General features: G+C 38.6%; 1 protein-coding gene and 1 pseudogene across 2 annotated transcripts; both read left to right on the top strand.

The window, feature by feature from the left end:
• Positions 1-311: 311 nt before the first annotated feature.
• LOC122315435 lies at positions 312-2,933 on the top strand. Of its 2 annotated transcripts, none has more exons than XM_043131319.1 (2): positions 312-421; positions 1,120-2,933. In XM_043131319.1, the coding sequence occupies exon 2, from the start codon at positions 1,165-1,167 to the stop codon at positions 2,923-2,925; it is 1,761 nt and encodes a 586-aa protein (XP_042987253.1). In that variant the 5' UTR covers positions 312-421; positions 1,120-1,164; the 3' UTR covers positions 2,926-2,933. The 2 variants fall into 2 exon arrangements, with proteins under 2 accessions (XP_042987253.1, XP_042987252.1); XM_043131318.1 differs by lacking the exon at positions 312-421 and adding an exon at positions 611-753.
• On the top strand, positions 750-12,978 carry LOC122315436 (annotated as a pseudogene).
• The last annotated feature ends 358 nt before the right edge of the window (positions 12,979-13,336 follow it).

Here is a 13,336-nt window from a genome sequence, read left to right as displayed (position 1 = left end):
CCGCTCGCCGCCGTTCCCAGCTCCACGCCGTCCGTGTTGATTCATGCGGCGCCCCTATCTACAGTTCGATCACCGACATCGTGAAGCTCCGCTGCACCGCCGTGCGCCACAAAGCTCCGCCGCAACCAAGCCTTTGTTTCCCTAGTCCGACACTCTCCTTCTCTTTCTCTACTCTGCACCTTCGCTCATTGTGGAACGTCCAGCGACGCCGCTCTCAGTTTCCGACACCGGCTAGTTACTACATCTCCATCTCGTTCACTCTTTAGCCATTTCTCTCTCTCGCGCTCTAACTCTCTGTCGGCGTCTCACAGTGTCTCGGTATTAGGCTGACCGCAGTGACCAGCGAAGGCCATCGGAGCCTGCGTGACCCCTCCAAGACGCCCATCTCCTCCGCCACTGACGACTTCGTACGAAACCGCCTGTAAGTCTCTCAATCCTCGTCAATCTGTCTCTGTCTCCCTCTCTCTTTGTGCATACAGTTTCGGCTCTCTTTCTCAGTAACTCTCTCTCTCTCCTTGGTAAGCCTGCCACCGCAACCAGTGGAGGCTGTAGCACCACAAGTCTAGGAACACGGCACCATTCAATTCGTGAGTTTCCATTGCCGAGTCCAGTCGAACACCGCTTCAAGCCTGGTGAGGTATCCTGTAAGGGGTGTTCTGGTTGAAGGCTGAAGTGAAAATAACGAAATTAACGGCCAAGCATTAAACGATGCGTATCGAGAATAAGGAGGAAGTAATTCGTGGCTTCAATACGGTGCGTATGGCATTAATAAAACGGTGCGTAGTGGGAAGGCATCAAGTCGAGGCTGAGTACACGTAAAGCGACGTCGTGTTCTTCTCTTCTGCAGTTAGTAGTTAGTTGTTATTCTGTTAGAACGGAAATGGCAGTATAAAACACTGCTTTTCTTTAAGGAATGCTTATCTGAATTCTTGTACTCATTTCCGAAGGAACTTTTGGAGCTTAGGGATTGCTCGAAAATCTCTACTGAGAAAATATGATGAATTCTTGATTGTTTGAGTGTGTGTCTCTTGCATGGAGTGGTTGTGAGGTGATTTGCATTAATCTGCTGTGTTTCTGTAACTTGCAACATAAATCTTCTTCTGGTGATTCTGCGAACAGGAAGTACGTAACAATTGGTATCAGCATAGCGGTCGATCCTTACTGATGGCAGAAGGGACAAGGGGAGCATTGAAGGGTCAACAGCAAGAAATGGTGCAGCAACAGTTGGATCATCATCAGATCGCCATTTCTGGCCTGGCAGAAAGGTTAGATCAAATGTCTGATGTGTTGAAAACTTTGGTTGAAACTGTGAATGTAATTTCTCGTAGAGAAAGGGAGGGACCTCGTGATAGAGATCATGACAACAGGAATCATGATGAAAGGGCTGGGGTTCAGAGGAATGTGAGATTAGATTTTCCACGTTTTAGTGGAACTGAACCTGATGGTTGGGTCTTTAAGGCCAATCAATACTTTGACTGTTTTATGGTTCCATTCCATCAGAAGCTCATGGTTGCTTCACACCACATGGAGGGGGATGCTTTGGTATGGTACCAAAATGGCATAGACTCGGGCCAATTTAATTCTTGGGAGACCTTGGTGGTAGCTTTACAAACCAGATTTGGGCCATCCTCCTTTGATGACCCTATGGAGGCTCTCACTAGGTTAAGACAAACTTCTTCTGTGAGTTTGTACACTTCTCAATTCGAGGCTTTGACTAATAGGTTGAGAGGCCTATCTGAGAGGCACAAGATGAGCTGTTTCATCAGTGGATTAAAAGATGACATTAGAATCCCTGTTAAAATGTTTAATCCATTAAACCTGGGGGCTGCATTTGGTTTGGCAAAATTACAGGAAGAATATGTCCTATCTTCTAGGAAATCTTGGCGTCCTGCTAATCATTATGCTGATAAGTGGTCAATTAATAACACTGGCTTTACTGACTCAGTTTCTAAGGACCACAAAAGTTTGTTGCCTTTCAAGAAGGTAAATCCGTCTCATATTGATGAAAAAAGGAAAAAAGGTTTGTGTTTCCATTGTGAGGAAAAATGGAATCCAAGCCATGTGTGTAAGAAGCCGAAAGTTTATTTCATTCAGCTTGATTCTGATATGGAAAACCAACTTGATGTTGAGGAGTCTGAGGTTATTCCTTCTGAGGATCCAGTTTCTGAAGAGCTTGATGTTGTGGAAATTTCTGTTAATGCCATCTCGGGTTGCCTTGGGGGTAATGCTATGAGATTGCATGGATCTATTGGTTCTTGTGTTGTTGAAATTCTAGTGGATTCAGGAAGCACACACAACTTCTTGGATCCTGTTGTGGTTAAAGCAGCTAAGCTGACGGTTCAGCAAGATTCCTGTTTGCAAGTTTGTGTGGCTAATGGTGAAAAAATCATAACTCAAGGTAGTGGACAGGAAGTTTTTAAGATTCAGGGTTCTAAGTTTCCTGTTCCCTTTCATGTTCTTTCCTTAGGGGGGTGCGATGTAGTACTTGGGGTCCAATGGTTAAAGACTTTGGGCTCGATTACTTGGAATTTTTTAGAGATGTCAATGTGTTTCAAGTGGGATGGTCAGGCCATTAAACTGCAAGGTTTGAATTCTGCTAGTGTTCAGATGATGGTTGGTGCCAAAGGCTTCAAGTCTGCTTTTGTTAATAAGCAGGCTTGGTTGTTGCAATTGATGCTTATTGACCACGAGCCTACTAAGATGTGTGTTGAAGGACCAGTGTCTGCATTGCTTGAGGAGTTTGCTGATGTTTTTGAGGAACCTGTTGGACTGCCACCAAGAAGAGAATTTGACCATCAAATTATCTTGAAGGAAGGGGCTTCACCTGTTTCTGTTAGACCTTACAGGTATCCTCATTACCAGAAGTCTGAAATAGAAAAGATAGTTCATGAATTGCTGCAGTCTGGTGTGGTGAGACCTAGCTAGAGTCCATTTTCTTCTCCAGTTTTGTTGGTTAAGAAAGCTGATGGTACTTGGCGTATGTGTGTTGATTATAGAGCTCTTAATCAGGATACTATCAAAGACAAGTTTCCAATTCCTGTTATAGATGAATTGCTGGATGAATTGTTTGGGGCATAGATATTTTCTAAACTGGATTTGAGAGCTGGATATCATCAGATTCGAGTAAGGGATGGGGATATTGAAAAAACAGCCTTTAGAACCCATGAAGGCCATTACGAATTCCTAGTCATGCCATTTGGCCTTACCAATGCACCTGCCACCTTTCAAGGGTTGATGAACCACATTTTCAAACCCTTTTTGAGAAGGTTTGTATTGGTTTTTTTTGATGATATACTTGTTTACAGTAAAACTCTTGAAGATCATTTGAAGCATGTGCACACTGTTTTGAGCATACTAAGACAACATACTCTTTATGCTAAAAGGTCAAAGTGTAAGTTTGGGGTACCTGAAATTGAGTACTTGGGGCATATTATTTCTGGGAAGGGTGTGCAGACAGATTCTTCAAAAACTGCAGCTATGGTTGAATGGCCTATTCCTAAAACCTTGAAGTCATTAAGGGGGTTTTTAGGGTTGACTGGATATTATAGGAAGTTCATTAAAGGCTATGGTTCGATAGCTGCCCCTCTCACAGAATTGTTGAAGAAAAATTCATTTTGTTGGAATGAACAAGCTGCTGTTGCCTTTGATCTGTTAAAAGCAGCTGTGAGTAGTCCTCCTGTGTTGAGATTGCCAGATTTCAATAAACCATTCACCATTGAGTGTGATGCATCTGGTGTGGGTCTTGGTGCAGTTTTAATGCAAGAGGCTCAACCTATAGCATTTTATAGCAAAGCTTTGAAAGGGAAGGCATTGTTTCTGTCGACATATGAAAAAGAATTGCTGGCTTTAGTTTCTGCAGTGCAGAAATGGAGACCTTATCTTCTTGGCCATGCTTTTAAGATTAAGACTGATCAACAAGCACTCAAGTTCTTAGTGGAACAGAAGATTGGGACTGAAGCTCAACATAAATGGGTTTCAAAACTCATAGGTTATGATTTTTCTGTGGATTATAAAAAAGGGAAAGAGAATTTGGTGGCTGATGCCCTCTCAAGAAAGGATGAGGAAGAACAAGCTGTTTTGGCAGTGATCTCCTTTCCCACTCCTTTGTGGATTGATGAGCTAAAAGGAAGCTATCCCTTGTGCCCAAGGATATATGATATTGTTACTAAATTGCAGATGGGAGAACCGGGTCCTAAACACTTTTCCATGCAGCAAGGGTTATTGCTGAGGAAAGGGAAAATGGTGGTTGTTCATGCATCTTCCATTCAATCCAAAATCCTTGAGTATGTTCATAACAACCCACAGGCTGGCCATGTAGGCTATCACAAGACATTGCATCGTGCTAGAAGGGACTTTTGGTGGGAAGGTATGAGGAAAGATATCAGGAGATTGGTCAAAGAATGTGATGTTTGCCAAGTCAGTAAGAATGAGAATGTCTTGTCTCCTGGGTTGTTGCAGCCCTTGCCTATACCAGATTCGCCATGGTTGGACATCTCCATGGACTTCATTGAAGGATTGCCACTTTCTAATGGAGTTTCTGTCATTTTTTCTGTTATTGATCGATTAACCAAATTTGCTCATTTCTTTTCTCTCTCACACCCTTATACTGCAGCTAAGGTGGCTCAAGTTTTTTTCACTGGTGTCTTTAAATTACATGGCCTTCCTCGTTCCATTGTTTCAGATAGAGACACAGTTTTTACAAGTGCATTTTGGAGGCATTTATTTCAGTTGCAGGGAGTTTCTTTGGATTTCAGTTCAGCTTACCATCCACAATCAGATGGTCAGACAGAAGCCTTGAACAAATGTGTAGAGGGCTATCTAAGGTGTTATTGCAGTCACAAGCCTAAGGAATGGAATTCATGGCTGCCAATGGCTGAATGGTGTTATAACACCACTATCCATTCGACCACTAACATTACTCCTTTCGAGGCTCTTTATGGTTACCCTCCTCTTCACCTGCTGGCTTATGTGCCAGGTACTTCTTCCAATGATGCTGTGGATAAGCAATTAAGGTCCAGAGAGGAAGTGCTGTCCTTGTTAAGAGATAACATCTTCAAAGCTCAACAGAGAATGAAGTGTTTTGCTGACAGGAAAAGAAGTGACAGATCCTTTGAAGTTGGGGATTGGGTATTTTTGAGACTCCAGCCTTATCGTCAAAAGTCAGTAGCTATGAGGCACAATATGAAGTTAGCCCCACGTTTTTATGGCCCTTTCCAGATTCTGCAGAAACTTGGGACAGTGGCATATAAGTTGAATTTACCTGACACTTCCAAAATTCACCTAGTTTTTCATGTCTCATGCCTTAAAAAGAAACTTGGCCAGCACATTGTTCCCTTGCCTACCTTACCTCCTACGGATTCTTGTGGTCAATTACAGCCTGAGCCTCAGCAAATTCTTGAGAGAAGGTTACAACAGCAGGGCAATCATGCTGTTACGAAAGTGTTGGTTCGTTGTGTGGGGGCTACTGCTGAAGATGATTCTTGGGAAACTTTGTGGAAACTGCAACAGCTCTATCCTCATTTGGTGGGCACTATACTATGAAGGGGTGTTCTGGTTGAAGGCCTTGTGGGCAAGTCCCTTAAGGGGGGGAGAATGTAAGGGGTGTTCTGGTTGAAGGCTGAAGTGAAAATAACGAAATTAACGGCCAAGCATTAAACGATGCGTATCGAGAATAAGGAGGAAGTAATTCGTGGCTTCAATACGGTGCGTATGGCATTAATAAAACGGTGCGTAGTGGGAAGGCATCAAGTCGAGGCTGAGTACACGTAAAGCGACGTCGTGTTCTTCTCTTCTGCAGTTAGTAGTTAGTTGTTATTCTGTTAGAACGGAAATGGCAGTATAAAACACTGCTTTTCTTTAAGGAATGCTTATCTGAATTCTTGTACTCATTTCCGAAGGAACTTTTGGAGCTTAGGGATTGCTCGAAAATCTCTACTGAGAAAATATGATGAATTCTTGATTGTTTGAGTGTGTGTCTCTTGCATGGAGTGGTTGTGAGGTGATTTGCATTAATCTGCTGTGTTTCTGTAACTTGCAACATAAATCTTCTTCTGGTGATTCTGCGAACAGGAAGTACGTAACATATCCCCTTTACCGTGTACTTGTCATTTCAAATGCGGTTAATTTGGGGTTTGTTAATTAATGGCCCATTTGGATAGATAGGGAGAATGTTTCGTTATATCTCTTCTTATGGTTACAACTTTTTAAAATTCTTACATAAAATATAATAAACAATTCAAATATTTCAAGTTAAAAGCAATAATAATATTAAAAAAATATTCTATTTAACTTTTAATTTTTATCTAAAATTATTTCTATCTCATCTCACCCCTAAAATAGACTATTCTTGGAGGGTAGTGGAGTTGAATGTGCTGTTGGTTTTGTTACTGTTAAGTTGAGGTTGGTCACAAGGGTACCCAATACAGGGAGAATGATTCTGTTGGGTCATTTTCTATGGTTGTGCTGAAATGAAAAAGAGAACTTGGTCGTGCATGTCTTTGGTAGTTGGAAATTTAGGGTGGATGTTTGGAGTGCCGAGATTAATTGTAATTGGTTAAAGGAGTGGATTTTGGCTCTTATTGAGCTATCATTCGGGTTATGGAATTTTGTTAGGTTGTTCTTGTACTAGTATGAGTTATTAATGTTTGTGATATTTTTTTGGATTGGGTTGTGATATTGGTTCTGTTCAAGTTCAAAGCTTAGATAGCATATTGCAAAGTTAAGTAAGCGGTGCTCCTATGCTAGATCTTGCCTAAAACTGATTGAAGTTAATTTTGTGAAGAACTTGCATATTTTGTTATGAAAACAACCTCGGTTATTTTCTGAACTAGTCTTTGTATCTAAAAATTTAATTGTGAAGTTTTATAACGACTGGTGTAGACATGAACAATTTTTTGTACTCTCTGTTTCTCTATTGCATAAAATGCGAATATGAAGTCTGAAAATTTATATGATTATATGATGTTTACCTGGTCAGTATTCTGTTATGATATGATATTGCATAGGCAAGCCCTGAGGCATAAGATTCTGTTGTGGTTTGGTTACGGACACTGCCATAGGCTATAATAGTGGCCTTTGGCCCTGCCACGGGTAATAATGGTTTCCGACCTTACCACGGGTAACAATAGTGGCTTTCGACCCTGCCACGGGTAACAATAATGGCCTCTGACCCTGCCTCAGGTCATAGTAGTGGCCTCTGTTCTGAGTGCAGTCACTTTGGTGACAAGGTGATTTTAAATAAGTGCCAAAGGTTGTCAGAGACTATTGAAGGATTTTATTTAGGAAATTAGTTACTTTACTTTTTAATAGTATTTTGAGATAATGTTGCATTATCTGAGACTCTGTGGGGTTTTCTTTTATTTTAGATGTTGGAGAAGTTCATGTACGTCTCTGTGGAGGAACATATTTTTTTGGAATAAATGAGTTTTACATGTTACAAAGCTTCTCCCTTTAACGTTGGAGTCTATACTTGTATTGTTGGAAATCCGGAGATGGCTACTCTAATGAAAACAATAGCTATCAGTGAGCTTTGCTGTTGAATTACTTCTGTTCTAATTTTGCACATTCAAATGTTGTAGAGAGTTTTAATGTAGTCATGGCTACAAGCGCTACAAGCAAGTCTCGAACAAGCAGCTTCTCTCGCAACCTCACAGCTGTACCCATGTCTAATATGCCCGGGCTCAAGTATGGTCCCAATGGCACGGTCTTTATCTCATCTGGAATACCAGACCTCGACAGTAATTCTCTACATTTATCAACTTTGTCAGGATCAAAGTATTGTACACAATGATATCATCATGGCTTTAACAATTACTTGTGCAGTCTGCATCTCAGGAGTTTTTTGATTTATTGTCTTATTTGTAGAGATTTTAGGTGGTGGGTTTGCTTTGGGAAGCCTAGTCATGGTGATGAAAGATGCAGAAGCACCTCATCACATGCTTTTGTTGAGGAACTTTATGTCTCAAGGAATTGTTCACAAGCAACCCCTTCTGCATGCCAGTCCATCCAAAGACCCGAAAGGATTTCTGGGCACTTTGCCTAGTCCAAGGTCATGCAAAGTTGATAAAGATAAGTCTCGTGATGATGATCCTGAGCAGGTGCTCTGCTTCTTCCATTTAATTCATTTGTTTACTTATGTGTTTCTGACTTGGGTGACCAAAAAATCTTGATTTCTGTGTTTGCACAACTTGCAGGAGGGTTTGAGGATTGCTTGGCAATATAAGAAGTACTTTGGTGAACATCAGTAGACTGCTGATAATACAAGAGGTAAGCTTGTCAATAACAATTCCTTTTATTTTATTTTATTTATACTTCAAATGTGCTACTACTGCTTATATTTAGCCGTTCCGGTATAAAAATATATCTACCTCCCAGGCAGGAAGTTTTAATTGTTGCAATGTTAGTTCGCTATCAATATTCCTCAGCATAAACAGCCTAACGAAAAACAATTTTTTTTACCTATATAAAAAAAAAATTGTTGGTGGTGGGGGCATCACAAGTGAATCAGTCCATTATGAATGAATCTTGTTGTTAATTAGTACTTGGAACAAGTTTACAAGCTTCTCAGTGTGTAAGATCTCATTAGCTTATTGTCATGCAGATGGTAAGCATCAGTACTGCAATGACTTTGACCTGCGGAAGCCTCTAGAAAGGCACTTTCTAAGTGGTCAGCATATATATTGTGTCAGCATTCTACATAATTCAGATCTTGTTGCTCTTCATGACTGTTGTGCTATATTTTTCACTCAATTTCCTAGGTACTGCCATGTACTTTCATCATCAGAATTCTACTTTTAAGTTTGGTTTTCCAGATCCATCACACTAGTTTGGCTTCTTGCGCTAATTTTGATTAGAATTCTCCTCTTTGCGGGCAAAATACACACCCTCTCTCTCTCTCTCTCAATTGAAAATGGTAGCCTGACCAAATACCCTGAAACAATTCAGACAAAGTCTAGTGATAGAACTTTTGGCATCTTATATATCGATATATCTAGACAGGAGGACTTCAATATTAGGGGTGGGGTTGAGTACCTTGAAACGAAGTTTGTTAATAGAAATTTTCACGCCATAAGTTTCTATAGCTAGACAGGACTTCTATATGAAAATTGTTCTTGTGCGTTCTAAATTAAAGAGTGGTATTTGTTTTAGAATGCAGATTCTGAAATGATTGTGACATTTGACACCATTGGCACAATTTCGTTGTGGATTCTGAGCTCAGATCTTGTTCGGTGGTATGAACCTCTTGTATCCTGTGATAGATAGCGGCATTCTTGATGTTATATAATAGGTTGTATATGAACATTTGCTCTCACAACCATGTTTATAGCTCCTATGACTTCAAAAATCATTTAACCTTGCTGCCAAATAAAACTTATGTTTTCTTTTATGTATTTTGGTTGTCAGGTTATGTTCATCTGTCTTTGAGCTATTTAATGAATATATTAAAGATCCCACATTTTTTTGTTTTTTGTCGGTCTGAAATTTAGTTTCTTTGACAAAAACCCATGGTTTGACATAAAAATAGTTTTTTAAAACCTATAACTTGAGTGGCTCCTACTAATTTGCATTGACTTTTTAATCCTCAACCTCAATTCTCACATGGAATTTCTACCTTTGCATGGCATTCAAGAAATGATGGCAGCATCGCCTCCGCTGGTCGTATTGCCATTCAGTCATTTTGTGCTCCACAATGCGAATATTCCAATGTGGTAGTTATATTTTGCCGGTAAGCTCTACTTTAAAATTCTCTTATATTTCATTTGCTAGACGTCTCTATTGTATTGCTAAACTTGATAAACACGTTTTGTTATCCCCTAGAAAATTGTGGTCACTTTTCAAGTCTGTTCTTTTCGACTTATTTTGATTTGGAATTTAAATTGCTGAGTATCAGTATACTTCTGTTAACATGATGCCATTACAGGAATGGCATATGCTCTTTTATCAGATCTCTGAGAAGCATGATCCGGTCTTCTAATGCAGTTGCTGTTGTGACATTTCCACCTTCCCTTCTTTTGCCATCAGTCTCTAAACGATGGCAGCACATGGCAGACACTTTGCTGTCTGTCAGAGCAATCCCAGGTTGTATGGCAGCTTTCATGAATTCTTTTAAACTATTATAATTAGTTACATGTCAATTTTGATTTGGAATTTAAATTGTTATCCCCTAGAAAATCGTGGTCACTTTTCAAGTCTGTTCTTTTCGACTTATTTTGATTTGGAATTTAAATTGCTGAGCATCAGTATACTTCTGTTAACATGATGCCATTACAGGAATGGCATATGCTTTCTTTTATCAGATCTCTGAGAAGCATGATCCGGTCTTCTAATGCAGTTGCTGTTGTGACATTTCCACCTTCCCTTCTTTTGCCATCAGTCTCTAAATGATGGCAGCACATGGCAGACACTTTGCTGTCTGTCAGAGCAATCCCAGGTTGGATGGCAGCTTTCATGAATTCTTTTAAACTATTATAATTAGTTACATGTCAATTTTTTTTTTTTTTTTTTATGAAGAGCGTGCTTCTTACAGACGAGGACAAGGAATTGGCAAACCTCCTCACTGGTTATCAAGACATGGTCGGTCTTTTGAATGTACACAAAGTAGCGCACGTTAATACACAGGTTCCACGAAGACACGTTTCTTCCAAATATTTATATAGGTGGTAGCACTACTTGCATCAAATTCTTCTACTATTAATTTGATTCTCACGCACACTTACCTGCAATCCTATGTGTTCAGCCTCTTGAGCTTTGTGATCTCTGAATCAAATGCATGTCTAGTTATATCTATCGCAGTAGCCTATAGCATTGTCTTAGTTGTCATATATCTACTCTATGTATAAAAGCATCTATCCACACGTGAATAATGGATTTTGTATCATGGAAAAATTACCTTTTTGTCCTTTTATTTGTTAATAGTGTGTTTGATGCAAAATTACCCTTTTATCCTTGAGGTTTGTTAGTAGTTTGTGTTTGATGCAAAAGTTATCTTTTGTCCTTCAGATTTGTGTTTGGTAAGCAAAAATACCTCTGTCCTTGAGGTTCTAATCTGTTTGATTGGTAGAAGCACCCATTTGTCTTTGAGGTTTGTGTTTGATGGGCTACATTTTGTCCATGAGGTTCTAAAATATTTTTTATTTGGCAGGCAAAATTGCCAAGGTTTTCATTTAGATGATTAGTGCTTTTTTTTATTTTCATGTTTTTCTTTCTGTCTATTTTTCCTTAATTAAATTTTCTTGTATCTTGTAAATTACAGTTTTAACGCTGAAATTTCTTTTCGGCAAATTTTAGGTAAATTTGGTCATCCCCTTGTGCTATGACACTCTTAGGATTAAGTTCATGTGCGATTGTTTTTAGGAATAAAACCATATGGTATGAGTTTTTAGAAGTAAGACCATCTAATAATTTTTCTGTCCATTAACAACTACAAAATTGTGGTCCAATCTTAAGGGTTACTGTAGTAAAGAATGTCAAACTACCATTCTTTAATGTTTCTTTTTATTTTATATTTTCATTAATTTAGTTCAAAACATTCAACTTTCAAAATGATCTTCATATATACAAACAATGTAGACATAGGCATGAGCCTTGCAGCAAAAGAAAACTATACATGAGTTGGGAAGATCAATTTTATGAACAAAACAAATTCTATTTCTATAAAACAAAATAACTATCTTCTTAATAGCCTGATCATGTGTAAAACAAATAAATGCCCGTAGGTAACAAACACTACACTTTACAATGGGTGTATATATGCCTCTAGACTTGACTTGTTCAGAAACTATGTTTGGATTAACATATCTATCCTTGGTTTGCTATCTTTACTACTACCGATTTAATCATTATTTTTTATAATTTACAAAGCTCTAAAACACTTTCACATTATTTAGTTAATTATCATATTAACAATTATTATTTTTCTCTATTATTCTCAATCTTAATGATTATTTCTAATTAATATGCGTTTTAAAGATTATATTTTCCCATATAAAAAATGTAGCAACATTTTCACTTGGACATTCATGCATTGCACAGTCTAACTGATACATTGCCCAAGAATTTAGTCCTTGCTTGGGATCACCGAGCAATGCCAATCTGAATGATACATTGCTTGGAAATTACGCTCATTGCAAGAAAATAAACTTACTTGGGATCACCAAGCACATCCAAACCCATCGACACATAACTAGATAATTCCAAGTGTAGGAAGAAAATAAACCTTGCTTAGGATGCTTGGCAATTCCTGGCATCGCAAGAAAATAGCCATTGATTTCTTAACTAGTATATATATATATATATTAATATAGGTCGTCATTGATTTCTACTGTGGTATGCTTGATCAAATCTCTTGAACTGAATAGACTATATTTGTCCATCATTGTTGCTTATGTTCTTGAACTTTCTTGTTTTAGGTACTTAATTTTTTGTTTTCTCGTAATGATTGATAAAACAACCAGCCCAATCAGAAAATTATTTTCCTGAAAAAAATACAGCATAATTTCCTGTCTGCTGGTTATCTTTTGGATATTGTTATTTACCCTTATATACCTTGTTGGTTCAAACTTGTGGTCAGGTCCCTGTGATTCTTGACGCAACAACATTCTCGATAAAGCTGCAAAAGCGGAGGTTCTTAGTTTTAGAATGTCTGAATCAAGCCCCAATTGACGGTGCATCTGGGAACTCATATGGCACTTCTGCAAGTTGTTCCTCGTCTTCAAAGACTGGTACCCACCTTGATTTCTAGGTCCTAACATGATCTCACTGGTCGCTAACACCATTAAACAATTCTACTTATTTAAGTTACTTCGCGAATGGTTGACATTGCCAGAAGAAACGCTGGTCTGTGCTACCAATGTCCTTAAGTGTTCAACGAAGCAAATATATCCTTAAAACTAGTTGTATTGTATTCTTTCATTTGCTTATAGTGTGCTCATAATTATTTTGATGACCATTGCATAATTTATTTATTTATTGTTTTATGAACCTCTCCACTACAAAAATTAACCATTAGCGTTTTTTTTTTTAATTATCAACATCGGGACTGTATAAGCTAATTTGACATAAAATGAACCTGACTTCTAAATGTTCTAAACTGAAATCGACAGTCCATGTGAATTAAATGTGGATATTGAGGCATTTTGGACTAAGATGTGGGTGTATATGTTAGTCCAAGTCAATGTGGAAATATAAAGTCTTTCACGCGGTCTAGATGTTAATGCTCTCACTCTTTCACGCAGTTTAGATATTAATTCTCTCACTATCTAGATCAATTTAATGCTCTACTGGGTGTATATATTAGTCCAAGTCAATGTGGAAATATAAAGTCTTTCACGCGGTCTAG

The sequence above is a fragment of the Carya illinoinensis genome, chromosome 7 (assembly GCF_018687715.1).
Source record: "Carya illinoinensis cultivar Pawnee chromosome 7, C.illinoinensisPawnee_v1, whole genome shotgun sequence".
Classification (NCBI taxonomy): Eukaryota; Viridiplantae; Streptophyta; class Magnoliopsida; order Fagales; family Juglandaceae; genus Carya; species Carya illinoinensis.
The sequence above is the reverse complement of the archived record's forward strand: the minus strand, read 5'-3'. Positions and strand labels throughout refer to the sequence as shown.